The 14,959-nt window shown below is 39.0% G+C and overlaps 1 protein-coding gene and 1 non-coding gene across 2 annotated transcripts in view; one reads left to right on the top strand and one right to left on the bottom strand.

Moving 5' to 3' along the window:
- Nucleotides 1–14,959, bottom strand: part of LOC102957879 (cytochrome P450 2C41-like) — a 43,305-nt gene that overhangs the window by 27,560 nt on the left and 786 nt on the right. Inside the window, exons 2-5 of the mRNA XM_015536660.2 lie at nt 6,795–6,812; nt 5,852–5,953; nt 4,359–4,521; nt 4,052–4,201 (exon numbers count right to left, since the gene is read on the bottom strand). Of these exons, the coding sequence (XP_015392146.2) occupies nt 4,052–4,201; nt 4,359–4,521; nt 5,852–5,953; nt 6,795–6,812 (433 nt within the window). The remainder of the gene's footprint in view (nt 1–4,051; nt 4,202–4,358; nt 4,522–5,851; nt 5,954–6,794; nt 6,813–14,959) is intronic.
- LOC122232192 lies at nt 343–449 on the top strand. The gene has a single exon (XR_006209539.1). It is a non-coding gene; the product is annotated as a U6 spliceosomal RNA (small nuclear RNA).

Raw genomic sequence — 14,959 nt, 5'->3', positions numbered from 1 at the left:
TAAAATCAACTTGTCACTTTTCCCTTAAAAGTGAAGTCCATTCCTGCCTGGGTGGCTCAGTCAGTTGAGCATCGGACTTCAGCTCAGGTCATGATCGATCTCACAGTTCGGTTCGTGGGTTCACACCCCGAGTCCGGCTCTGTGCTGACAGCTTGCTCGGAGCCTGGAGCCTGCTTCAGATTCTGTGTCTCCTCTCTCTGCCCCTCCCCTGCTTGCACTCTGTCTGTGTCTCTCAAAAATAAATACATGTAAAAAAAAAATTTTTTTTTAATGTGAAGCCCATTCCATCCTCGTTTGTTTAATAGTAGTTTTCCAAATACTCCATTTATATCACTACATTTGGTGCTCACTTCAGTAGCACATATACTAAAATTGGAATGATACAGAGAAGATTAGCATGGCACCTGCACAAGGATGACACGCAAATTCGTATATCACTACATTTGTTTACCTGATTTTTACCCAAGGGGACTATTACTTTGAAGAACAAAAGAAACAAATTTGAAGAAGTCACTTCCTTCCTTCTTTCCTTCCTTCCTTCCTTCCTTCCTTCCTTCCTTCCTTCCTTCCTTCCTTCCTTCCTCCCTCCCTCCCTCCCTCCCTCCCTCCCTCTTTTCCTGTCACCCTCTCTCTCTCTTCCCTTCTTTTACTTTTTAGCCAACGCAGGGCTTAAACTCATGACCCCGAGATCAAGACCGACTTTACTGACTGAGCCCACCAGATGCCCCAAGAAGCGACTTTTAAAAACACCTAAGAGGGGTGCGTGGCAGTACATGGAGCATGCAACTGTTGGTCTTGGAGTCGTGTGTTCAAGCTCCACATTGGGTGTGGAGATTACTTAAAAATAATAATAATAAAAATAAATTTTTAAAAACTACGTAATGATTCAGGTTATGAATGAAGAATCACACCTGTTTGGTAAGCTTGCAATTAGCACTCATATAAGGAAGAGAAAAAAATGACTAAGGACCTGGAAACCTTTTATGTACAATGAATAGTTGAAGTGACCCATGTGTAAAATCAGCAGAGGAAAAGATTAGAGAAAGGAAGATTATGGAAAAATGCAGATACTGGATGGAATGAATGTAAAAAAGCAAAAGCTATTCATATTATATGAGAAGAAAACTAACACAAATGAATACAAATTACAATACAATTTGCTTAAAATAAAAGTAAAATAAGAAATCTTTATTTCAAACTTAAGTCACAGATAAGCAGACAAAAAAGATGAACTTGATAAAGAGTCCTGGGACGCCTGGCTGGCTCATGAGATCAAGCCCCACGTTCAGCATGGAACCTACTTAAAAATTTTTTTTAAAAACAGAAAAGGCAATAAATAGAGTCCTTTTATTTCTTTATTGCAATATGGAAAAAAATAATTTTCTTCTCTAGGAAATAGTGTCCATCAGGCCCCACATTTATTTGGACAGCCTGCCCTCTTGTGGAATTCTGGAATATTACTATATATAGCCATTAGCAGAAGCCCATATAGTTGCTATAAATTTTTTACTTGGACTATCATTTAAGTCAATTCTGTCATTTTACAGATAAATGAAAGCAGAGGAAAAGTTTTATATTTTTAGTGGGAAATATTTAAATGAAATTGCTATAATCAAATGATCAATAAACTTTATATGCAAAAGGCCCCAAATTCACATCATCAATGTAATTAAGGTGACCAGAATCAAAAACAAGGAAGAAATGAGACAGAATTAAAAAATAGGAAACATGTTTAGTTAACTGCTCCTATTCCAGACTCCTTTTCAGTTGAAACACTCAAGGACAGTAAGCTTTTGGAAAAACTTATTCTAGAAGGTAGGGGATAAATTTAAGAAGGCCTTGAGATTTCTGTGTGTGTGTGTGTGTGTGTGTGTGTGTGTATGTGTGTGTGTGTGTGCGTGTGAGAGAGAGAGAGAGAGAGAGAGAGAGAGATTCACAGCTAAAATTTGGTTTTTAATCTTTTGCTTCATTTTAGAGAGAGAATTAAAAAGCAGGGTAATTTGAAATCCACAGTGAAAATCAGATTCATTGTGACAAGCACTTCATAAGTCACTGGAGCTGACAGAGGGGGGTAAAATAATTACCATATAAGTTCTAACCCAAATCCAATGATTTTAAAATGCACCTGGAATTTTTATTTAGATCGTGAGGCCAGTAGATCAGGAGAAGATAGCAATTGAAAAGATAGTTTGTTACTCAGAGTTCCCAAGAGGGAAGCACCAAGGTAGATGAGGAGGCAGAAGGAACAGAGGGAAAGCATGGGCCAGAGCCTTCATTGGGGCTTTCATGGGAAGGAGTGAGCAAGGCAGGGTAGGTATGCTGAGTACATTTAGGATCAGATAGTTTGAACAGTTGCAGAGGGCTCTGGGTTACAGGGGTGTTCCCCAGCTCTTCAGTAATTGGCCCTGCGTTGATTTAGAGTAGGGAGAGTATTGGCTTGGTGTGTGAGAACTTGGTAAAGGAGGCAGCTGGGGGTATGGGCTGTGGATAGGCTGATTTACAAATCAAAGACATGCTCTAAGACAAGATGTTTGCTATATCTAGTAATTCATTACCCCTGGGAGGGGAGGTTGTTCCCTGGTTCTGCAAGGCCTCTAAGATGTCAAAACATTACAAAATAGAGAAAATTAGAAACATGATTAATAGACTATAAAGGAGAGTAATATAAGGAAAGTCAACTAATAAGGGGGGCAGGGTAAAGAGTTATTAATAGCTGAAACTTAAATAAATCATTTTATAACTTGGTATTTGTGTAATTTTCAGGATTATGCTATAGCATATATTTCTTAACATATATTAAATAATACTACAGATTAGCGAGCAACATTAAATAACTCAAACTGGTAATTTAAAAATAATTGTTTACAGTCACCCTGGAAAACAGTATGGAGGTTCCTCAAAAAATAGAACTACTCTATGATCCAGCAATTGCACTATTAGATATTTACCCAAAGGATACAAAACTACTAATTCAAAGGGATACATGTACCCCGATGTTTATAGCAGCATTATGTGCAATAGCCAAATTATGGAAATAGCTTAAGTGCTCACGACTGATGAATGGATAAAGAAGTGGTATATATATAACCAATGGAATATTACTTAGCCATCAAAAAGAATGACATCTTGCCGTTTGCAATGACATGGATAGAGCTGGAGTGTATTATGCTAAGCGAAATAAGTCAGAGAAAGACAAATACCATATCATTTCACTCATATGTGGAACTTCAGAAACAAATGAGCAAGAGGGAAAAAAAAGAAAGAGAAAGGCAAACCAAGAAACAGACTCTTAACTATACAGAACAAACTGATGGTTACCAGCATGGAGGTGGGGGGGGATGGGTTAAACAGATGATGGGGATTAAGGAGGGCATTTGTGATGAGCATTGGGTAATGAATGTGTTCAATCACTAACTTGTACATTTGAAACTAATTTAAATTTTAAATTAAAAAAAATTTTAAATAGCTGTTTATAGGGAAATCACAACTGATAAGGGCTGCACTAAAGATGCCTGGGGAATTACAACCATAAAAAAAGGATCATTACTGCCAGAAACGTAGACATGGGCCTGGGAAGAAACCTTCGGACAGATCAATGAAGCTGACCAAACACATACAGACCAATGAAGTAAAAGCACATGTCACTTGTTACATGTGCTCCATCAGGGGGTGATGAGGTCACTTCCACTGTGTCCACCTGACAAGTATTCCCTGGTGACATGTTCTGAAACAGGTAATGCACATATACATTATGAGAAAAACATTGTTCTCTAACTCTTTGAAAAAATGACTCCCCAAACGTTCTACCTTCATGACATAACGATTTGGAAATTAACAAATTTGGGACAGAATAGGATTAAATGACCTTTTGTATACACAGCCTATGCACGGTCATGGAAGGACATACATAACAAGCATAGATACACAAAACCTCCCTTGGTTCTCTGCTGCACACCCTTTCTCCTCCACAAAAGGGCTGAAATGTTTCCAAGGATATCAGTAGACAAGAGAACAAACAGCCTGCCAAGGTCAGAGTTATAGAATAACCCACCATTGGTTTTTCTCAACTCTTCCATGAGGTAGTAGGCTTCCTCTTGAACTCGGCTCTCAAGGTCACTCTTCCCCATCCCCAAATTCCGCAGGGTCATGAGGCAGAAACGCCGCATCTCCTTCCATCTCTTTCCATTGGCGAAAAGGATTCCTACCAGAGGGAAGACAGAAACTGGGACAGAGGTCCTAGGCAAGGAGGAGGAAGCCTTGTAGATGGGCCAAGTTCTGCTGAGTTACCCTTCAAATTCCTGTTTTCCATCCTTCCTACTCCCATAACCAGTGCTGAACCTGCATACCAGCACACCTACCATGTCCTTTATTAATTCTTTCAGCTAATGGGAAACTTCCTCTTGCAGAAAACTCTTCTCCTAGATCAATCAGGGCTTCCTTCACTGCCTTATATCCATGCAGCACAACAGCAGGCTTCATGCCAAAATACAGAGTGAAAACCGGGCCATAGGTTTTTGAGAGCTGAGAAACACAAAGAAAATGTATATATTATTACCCAAAGAAGTCACAGTTTGGCTATATTTTGTGCATTTGTGTGTGTGTGCATGATTAAACCTGATATCATCATCATATTGTTGATGTTTTTATTCTGCCAAACGTAGCTTCACCTATTTCTGGATGTTATGTATAAATAAGATTGTTACAGCTGACACATAGAGAGGGCCACTGATGTGACAGGCAATGGCCCAGACTATTATTACTCAGATTATTACAACTAACCATCACATCAACACCTTGAGCGAGGTTTATTTACCCTGTTGTATAGAGAGACTGAAGTTCAAAGAATTTCCTATATATTTCCAGTGTCTAATAACAGAACACCCCAGTTTCAACCCTGCTTGGCAGACCTCTGATGCCTGAGCAATTTACCAGTCCCCAGTGCCTACCTGGGGACCAATACCCAGCTGATGGTTTCAGGATCATCTGTAAAGCTCATCCCCTGGAGATTCTATCTCTGTAGCCTTACGATGGACATTAGAATTCTGTATTTTTTTTTAAAAATCACCACAGATGATGCTAAGGCCCACTCCACTTTGAGATCTGCTGGTATTACTAACATAAAAAGAGAGCAAGCATCACAGAGGCCAGCATCTCATAGAAGGAGAATTGCTTCTTTCTTGCAGCATTCTTGGGGTACAGACAGCAGTTCTGTACAGAATCCAAAGGGATTCTGTTACCATCCAGCTGGCCCCAAGGATTTTTTTCTTTCATTCACTCATGCAAATGAACTACTATTCAAAACTACTTCCTTGACATCAGGCACAATTTGCTTCTTCAGAGTTCAATTTTCATGACTATTCTGAATAAAACACAGTTTATGTAGTAGATGACTTCTCGAATGAAATCTCCAATCACAAACTACCTCCCTTACCGTTTACCTCCAGCCAGAAGTCATACCAAATGTCTCTGAAACAAAGAAGGGCAGCAACATTCCTCGCTTTTGCCATTTGATTATTTTGATGATACCAAAGAACGACCTAAATATTTCTCTATTCATAGAAAACATTATTACACTATTTTTTAAAAGTGATCTCTACACCCATTGTGGGGCTCAAACTCATGACCCTGAGATCAAGAGTCGCACGCTCTACTGACTGACCCAGCCAGGCACCCCTTATTCCACTATTCTTGACAATACTCCGCAAGGAGTATTTGCTTTATAGATATATCTTGATGTTTTTATTTTAATATACTATAATTTAATATATTTTCGTAAAGATATTTTATTTAAAAGCAGAGGTTAATGTACATACCCTTTGCAAACTGCTGGAGGAGCATAAAGCATACTTACATTGCATAAGGATTTGCCGATGTTCTTCACATCTACCTGTAGGATATTTCCAATAAAAGGGAGAGGATGAGGGCCAGACGGGAGCTTCCCCTTCCCAATGTTCTGTTTCCAGAGAGAAAGGAGAAGCCAACAGGAGAGACAGAGCACCAGAATCACAAGTGGATCCATGGAAGTGTTCTCTTCTTAGACAACTGTGAGCTTGAAGTCTAAAGCTTCTGTACACTCACTGCTAATTCCACCTGTGGTGTTTATAAGGTAACCAATCAGCTAGATTTACTTTCATCTAAAGGGACTTTGGCCCACTGATAAAGATAAAAGTATGGGGTACTTTACTCTTTTGCTTCTAATGCCATGCCCTGGAGATTCTGTTCTAAAACGTCTGGGTTGGAGCCCAGGGAATGTTTTTCTTTTTCTTTTTCTTTTTTTTTTAAACACTCTAGATGGTTCTGATTGAGAGCCAGTGAAGTAAATTATTTAATCACAAAAACTGAAAAATATTCTGGATTTTGAGTAATGACCAGTTGGTGAATTTATGATTTGGGGGGGAAATCCTTGCATATAAAAAAGTTTATCCTTTAATACTTTATCAAACACTATAGTATATTTTGTCCTAGAAAATGAAAGCCTTTTGAAATATTTTAGTGTACTGTACAAACATTACAAGTATTTAAACATAAACTAGGTAATGTAACTCTTAAATGTCCAAACATGTAACAAGTAAGTTTATACAGTAAAACCTTGGTTTGGGAGCATTATTCGTTCTGGAAGTAATCCAAAGCTCTTGTATATCAAACTAAATTTCCCCATAAGAAATAATGGAAACTCAGATAATTTGTTCCACAATCCAAAAATATTCACACAAAAATGATTACAGTACTGTAATATAATACAAAATAATAAAGAAAATACAAAATATAAAGAAAATAAATTAACCTGCACTTACCTTTGAAAACCTTTGTGGCTGGTAGGAGGGAGACAAGAGAGAGGAGGGTTATTGTGTAGGACAACTTTCACCACCACTAACAGAATCAGTGATATCTATTGGCTCAATGGAATCTTTCTTTTCATGCAATTTTAACAAGAAACCTATCCAATGACACTTGCTTTTGCCTCCTTTTGAGGATTTCACAGAAATGTGACATTGCATTGGTGATCATCCACAACCCCACAGTGAGAGAAAGAGAGAGAGAACCATTGTCTCAGTTGTGATCATGTGACATTCAGTGTCACTACTTGTATTGCAAGACATCATTCATTTATCAAGTTAAAATTTATTAAAAATGTTTGCGCATCTTGCAGAACACTCACAGAACAAGTTACTTGCAATCCAAAGGGTTTTTTTTTTTACATTTACCATATTACCATAAATACCATATTTACCATCAAACTCTTGCTCCCCCAAATAGTGGAAAAAGGAATTTTAATTTTAATTTTACAAATGGAGAAAGGGAAATTTGAAGACAACAGGAGACCCATTCAGTGTTGCACAGCTCATAAGTGACAAAAAGGGGATTTGAACTGAGATCTTTTGATGCCCACTGTGCCTACATGTGATACATACGATCCACCGGTTGCCTCAACAATGATAGGAAAACAAAATCAAGCCCCAAAGCATTAGTTCCTCTGTATGTACACCTCATTGACTGTTCACAAAATAATAGACTTCACTAAATAGAAGCCTTTATTTATTTGATTCCAAGGATAAAAGGGCTGTAAGTTCTCAAGAGAAAAAAATAAAAGATAGGGATTCTCCCTTCTTCATAACCGCAGAGGTAAAACTTGCTCAGGTAACTGAAAAAAGAGCCAATCTCAGAACTTAGGGAGCAAGACTTGAGAAGCTATGGTTTCCCCCACCTCGCAGTCACCTCCAGACATAGCTGCTTCTGTTGCTTTTTGTGGCCTGGCATTGTCAGAAATAACGGAATGAAGTATGCATGGCAAGAAATGGAAGACTTTAAAACAAAAGGCATGGATTCAGTGAATGGGAATGGGAACCAGGGGATTCACTACACAGATGCACAGAATTGGGGCACCTGGCTTGCTCAATTGGTAAAGCATGTGACTCTGATCTTAGGGTTGGAAGTTTCAGCCCCACATTGGGTGTAGAGATTACTTAAAAATCAAATCTTAAAAACAAACAAAACAAACAAACAAAACCCCACAGAACCAACACAACATGCAGACCTGAACAGATGACATTCAGTGGTCATGAGGATCTAGATATCACTGGAATAAGACATGTATGTTATCAGATCACTAATAGTAATGCTTGTACAAAGGGATGTTCTGCAAATATCATATCTGTTCTAAACTGACTAGTGCAGATATTTCCAAGCTCTTTTACTAAAGTTTTACCAAGACCCCACTCACACGATGTTTTATCCCTCATATTTACAGGAATATTGAAAATTTATGGAATTTTCACATCTGTCATCTTTTTAATTTTTTTAATGTTTGAGAGAGAGAGAGACAGAGAGAGACAGAGTGCAACGGGCAGAGGGGCAGAGAGAGGAGACACAGAATCTGGAGCAGGCTCCAGGCTCTGAGCAGTCAGCACAGAACCCAATGCAGGGCTCGAACCCACAAACTGTGAGATCATGACCTGGGCCTGAAGTCAGACGCTTAACCGACTGAGCCACCCAGAAGCCCCTATCATCTCTCTTTTGATACATTCAGTTACCTTTGCCTAAGATAAAATTATTTCCATTTTAGGGCTGAGGGAGCTGGGCCTCAGGGTTTTAGCTCCTTTGCCAAGGACACACAGACTGCAGGTGGCAGAGCTCAGGCCCCACACACCCTGAGAGGTGCGTGCTTCCATATAAGAAAAACACTCAGTTCAAGCAAGTTTCCCATGTTTATTGAATGTATATATACTGAGTATGATTCACTATGCCAGCACTTACCCCACCCAGTGACTTTTAAATAAACATTTGAGTCAATTATGGCAGCACAGTTTGGTTAAAACAGGAGTCAGAAAAGATTTGTAACCTTTAGCATTTGAGTCCAGGTCTTGGTGAACCTTCATAATTTATCAAGGGCAGAGGCAAATTTGCTGACTCACATACCTCTAGATTTAAAAGAGCCACACTACCTAATGAACTCCATAGTTTTTTTTTTTTCTTTTTTTCTTTTCTTTCTTCCTTTTTTTAAATAGGCTCCAACACCCTAGGTGGGACTTGAACCCATGACCCTGAGATCAAGAGTCACACACTCTACCAAATGAGCCAGCCAGGCACCACCTCCCCCTGGCTCTCTTTAAAGCAATCATTTTATTACTTGGGAGATGGGTGTCCCTTCTTTGCTCCTCCTCCCTCTTGCTGAGGCTCCTGCCTCGCCCTTTCTCTTTTTACAAAATGAGTGACAGATGATTCAAGATAGAAGGGATCAGAAATCCCTAGTGTAATACCTACGTTAGTTTTTGGAGTAAGGGATTGGTGACTTGGTGAGGTGAAGTATCACCAGCCCATCAAGTATAAGACCTTTACTTAGAATCCAGCTTAGGGTGCGTGGGTCGCTCAGTTGGTTAAACATCCCACTCTTGATTTCAGCTCAGGTCAGGATCTCATGGTCATGAGTTCAAGCCCCATGTCGGGCTCTACACTGACAATGCAGAACCTCCTTGGGATTCTCTTTCCCTCTCTCTCTGCCTCTCCCCTGCTCACTCTCTCTCAAAATAAACCTAAAAAAAAAAAAGAAAAAAAAAAAGTCCCAGTTCAGGGACACCACACACTGAAGTGATTTCCCATCACTGCCCAAATAGATGGTCAGGGAGGCATCAGCATAAAGCCCTCCAGAGTCAGAGTACTATAGACCTCAGGATAGAAGTGTTAATTAAAATAGTTTCTTCTTGGGATGCCTGGGTGGCTCAGTTGGTTGAACGTCCAACTTTAGTTCAGGTCATGGTCTCACAATTGGTGGGTTCAAGCCCCATGTTGTGCACTGTGCTGACAGCGCAGAGCCTGGAGCCTGCTTCAAGTTCTGTGTCTCTCTCTCTCTCTGCCCCTCGCCTGCTCACACTCTGTCTCTGTCTCTCAAAAATAAAACATTAAAAACAAAACTTTAAAAAAAAGTTTTTCTTTTTAAGGGCGCCTGGGTGGCTCAGTCAGTTAAGCCTCTGACTTTGGCTCAGGTCATAATCTCACAGTCCCTGAGTTCGAGCCCCACATCACAGTGCAGAACCGGTTTTGGATCCTCTGTTTTCCCTCTCTCTCTCTGCCCGTCCCCTACTCACGCTCATGCACTCTCTCTAAAATAAACATTAAATTAAAAAAAGGAAAAAATTACTTCTTTTTAAATAAACCTTTCATTGAAGCAGAATATAAAGTTCTAAAAGTTCAGCTCAGTGAATTATCATCTGAACATACACAGTGAAACCAACACACAGGCCAAGAAAATTAATTTTGCCAGGACCCCAGAAGCCCCTTTATGCCTCCTCCTATTCAGTACCTTCCCCTTCTCTAAATGTGTCCAGTATCACATCAAAGGTTAGTTTTTGCCTTTATATAAGGCAAAATGTTAGTTTGTGAGCTTCATATGAATGAAATCATACATTATTTTTTAGTATCGAGTTTCTTCACTTGATGTTGTAGATAGCACTCGGTAGGCTTTATTACAGTGTCTTATTTTATAACTATTCCAGTTTTTTTTCCATTGCATTGCTATGGACACATGGGTTGATTCTAGTCTGAGGCTATTATGAATAGTGCTGTTACTAACATTCCTATAGGTGGCTTTTTTGTATCCCAATGTATTGGATTTCTGTTCAGTATAATCTACAAGTATAATTGCTGGCAATGCAGGTGTTCTTTTTTAGTAAATGCTGCCAAAGAATTATTCAAATGGTTGAAAAATGTTACGATAAGATTGCCAGTAGCTCTACTTTCTTGGCAATACTAAATATATTCAGCTTATTTTCATTTTAGCCATTCTGACAGGTATGTTAATAACTCATTGTAGTTTTAATTCACATTTCCATGAAGCTTCATGTTGCTGAGCACTTTCTCAGATGTCCATTGGCAATGCCAATTCTTCTTTTGTGAAGGGTTTGTTTAGCTTAGATATGAGCCCATTGCTGGTTTCATATGTATATTTTTATATACTTACTCTTAATAACCCTAAGGGTATAGAAAAGTTTGAACTATATACAAAGAATTTTATTTATTTTGAACATTTGAGTAAAATTGCTGACCTAAAATTCCAAAACTGAAATATTTTGGTATGTGTTTCCTAAAAGCAATGCAATTCTCCCATAACCATAATACAAATTTCAAAATCAGGAAACTAAATGATGCATTAGAACCACTCAATCCCTATTTCTACTAATGTTTCATCAAAAAGTCCCCATAATGTTCTTTATGTTCCGTTCAGAAACCATAATCACATGTTGCAAATAGTTGTCAAGTCTCCTTAATCTATTTCAGTCTGGAATAGTTCCTCAGCCTTTTCTTGACTTCCATGACCCTGCCACTCTTGAAGAATATATTTGTAAAATGTCCCTCAGTGTGGGCTTGTCTGGGATTTCCTCATGATTAGATTCAGGTTATGCATCTTTTTTAAAAAATATTTTAAGTAATCTCTACACCCAACATGGGGCTCAAACTTACTACCTCAAGACCGAGAGTTGCACACCCCACCGACAGAGCCAGCCGGGTGTCTGCAGGTTATGCATCTTTGATATGAATACCACAGAATGTTTTTTCTTCTTATTGCATCCTATTAGGTGACAAACAATTTCCATCTGCCCATTACAGGTGTTCACTTTGATTACTTAGGAGTGTTTTGGCAGTCTCTTCCATTAAAATTATTTTAATAGCATTTGTAACTAAGAAATATTTTGAGGGTAGACCCTTTGAAACTATAGAACTAGTCATCAAGTTTTCAATGGTATTTATATATCATTATGGAATCATGCATCCGACTGAGCCACCCAGGCACCCCAAGGAGTGATGTAATTTTAGTGTTAATAGCAGATGACGGTGTAACACTAAAAATTCACCACTTTGGACAACAAAAGATCCTCAACCTTTAAAAGAATTAAATAGTATAATGTAGATTATTTCCTATAATCCCATTTCAGAATAACTAAAAACAAAGTATGAAGTAAACAGAGCAATTGCTTGCAAATTTTGCAATTCCCTTTTTTTTTTTTAATTTATTGGGGTGTCTGGGTTAAGCATCTAACTTCGGCTCAGATCATGGTCTCATGGTTCATGGGTTCGAGCCCCATGTCAGGCTCTGTGCTGACAGCTCAGAGCCTGGAGCCTGCTCCAGATTCATGTCTCACTCTCTCTCTTGCTGCCAAGCCCCTGCTCATGCTCTGTCTCTCTCAAAAATAAACATTAAAAAAAAAAAAGTTTATTTCACCAAAAACCATAAAATACCTAGGAATAAACCTAACCAAAGAGGTGAAAAATCTATACTGAAAAGTATAGAAAGCTTATGAAAGAAATTGAAGGAGACACAAAAAATGCAAAACATATTCCATGATCATGGATTGAAAGAATAATGTTAAAATGTCGATACTACCCAAAGCAATCTACATATTCAATGCAACCCCTATCAAAATAAAACCAGCATTCTTCACAGAACTAGAACAAACAATTCTAAAATTTGTATAGAACCAGAAAAGACCCTGAAAAGCCAAAGCAATCCTGAAAAAGAAAACCAAAGCTGGAGACATCACAATCTGGACTTCAAGCTGTATCACAAAGCTGTAATCATTAAGACAGTATGGTACTGGCACAAAAACAGACACTCAAACCAATGAAATAGAATAGAGAACCCAGAAATGGACCCACAAACGTATGACCAACTAATCTGTGACAAAACAGGGAAGAATATCCAATGGAATAAAGACAGTCTCTTCAGCAAATGGTGCTGGGAAAACTGGACTGTGACATGCAGAAAAATGAACCTGGACCACTTTCTTCCCCCTACACAAAAATAAACTCAAAACGGATGAAAGACCTAAACATAAGACAGGAAGCCATCAAAAACCTAGAGGAGAAAGCATGCAAAAACCTCTTTGACCTCGGCCACAGCAACTTCTTACTCAACAAGTCTCTGGATGCAAGGGAAACAAAAGCAAAAATGAACTATTGGGATCTCATCAAGATAAAAAGACTTCTGCACTGCAAAGGAAGCAACCAGCAAAACTTAAAAGACAACATATGGAATAGGAAAAGATATTTCATTTGACATATGAAATAAAGGGTTAGTGTCCAGGGGCGCCTGGGTGGCTCAGTCAGTTAAGCATCCAACATCGGCCCCGGTCATGATTTCACCTTTCCCGAGTTTGAGCCCTGTGTCAGGCTCTGTGCTGACAGCTCAGAGTCTGGAGCCTGTTTCAGATTCTGTGTCTCCTTCTCTCACTGCTCCTACCCCCACTCGCACTCTGTCTCTCTCTCAAAGCTAAACATTAAAAAAACAGTGGGTTAGTATCCAAAATCTATAAAGAACTCATCAAACTCAACACCCAAAAAAACCCCAAATAATCCAGTGAAGAAATGGGCAAAAGACACGAATAGACATTTCTCCACAGAAGACATCCAGATGGCTAACAGACACATGAAAAAATGTTCAACATCACTCATCATCAGGGAAATACAAATTAAAACCACAATGATACCACCTCACACCAGTCAGAATGGCTAACATTAACAATTTAGGCAAAAACAATGTTGGCGAGGATGTGGAGAAAGGATTAGGAATGCAAACTGGTGCAGCCACTCTGGAAAACAGTATGGAGTTTCCTCAAAAAACTTAATATAGAACTACCCTACAACCCAGCAATAGCACTACTAGGTATTTATCCAAAGGATACAGGTGTGCTGTTTCCGAGGGGCACATGCACCCCAATGTTTACAGCAGCACTATCAACAATAGTCAAAGTATGGAAAGAGCCCAAATGTCCATTGACTGATGAATGAATAAAGATGTGGTGTGTGTGTGTGTGTATTACTCAGCAATCAAAAGGAATAAAATTTTGCCATTTGCGACTATGTAGATGGAACTTGAGGGTACTATGCTAAGCAAAATTAGTCAGAGAAAAACAAATATGCAAAAGTAATATAAAAACAAGGAGGGGGACAAAACATAAGAGACTCTTAAATACAGAGAACAAACTGAGGGTTGCTGGAGGGGTTGGGGTGATGGACTAAATGGGTAAGGGGCATTGAGGACACTTGTTGGGTTGTTATACATAGGGGATGAATCACTGGATTCTACTCCTGAAATCGTTATTTCACTATATGCTAATTTGGATGTAAATTAAAAAATAAATTACAAAGATTATTTTGAGAGAGCAAGAGCAGGGGTGGGACAGAGAAAGAGGGAGAATCTCAAGTAGGCTCCACACCATCAACAACAGAGCCCAATGTGGAGCTCAAACCCACAAACTGCAATATGGTGACCTGATCCAAAATCAACAGTCTGAGGCTTAACTGATTGAGCTACCTAGGCGCGCAAGAAATTTTGTAATTCCTAAATAAATATTTGGATCAAAGGCACCAAAATCAATATTGCACAATAATTTTAAAACACTAACGATGTATTCACTGTGCTAGAACAGAGATAACATTCAATGAAGACACTTTGTGCCACTTAATACTTGAGAGCATTTATGACATGTAAAAGGGAACAATAATGCAGCTTGAAACAAATTAAAAAGGCAAAAAAGTTAAAAGAAATTTTGACAAAATATTTAAGGCTCTAAAAATCAGAATTTTTCATACAAAAATGTATGCACTTTTCCTTTTCTGGATGCCCAGTGAATTATGTGGACTCTGCAGAAAGTTCCCCCAAGTAGAGTTTAAAATCCTGGTGGAAGGGTGGCTGGGCTCAGTCATTAAGCAGCTGACTTCATTTCAGCTTAGGTCATGATCTCAGTGGGTTCGACCCTCATATCAGGCTCTGTGCTGACAGTGCTTGGGATTCTCTCTCTCCTTCTGCTTGTGCACGCTCACTCTCTCTCAAAATAAGTTAACTTAAAACACCCTGGTGGAAAAGCACATACTCCTGGGAGGTTTGCCTGTGTAGCGGGAGCCAAACTCATGGTCTGGAACAGCTCTCCAGTCTTGGGAAACTGGGAGCTCTGTGTACAGATGTAGA

This window comes from Panthera tigris, chromosome D2, assembly GCF_018350195.1.
Source record: "Panthera tigris isolate Pti1 chromosome D2, P.tigris_Pti1_mat1.1, whole genome shotgun sequence".
In the NCBI taxonomy this organism is placed as follows: Eukaryota; Metazoa; Chordata; class Mammalia; order Carnivora; family Felidae; genus Panthera; species Panthera tigris.
The sequence above is the reverse complement of the archived record's forward strand: the minus strand, read 5'-3'. Positions and strand labels throughout refer to the sequence as shown.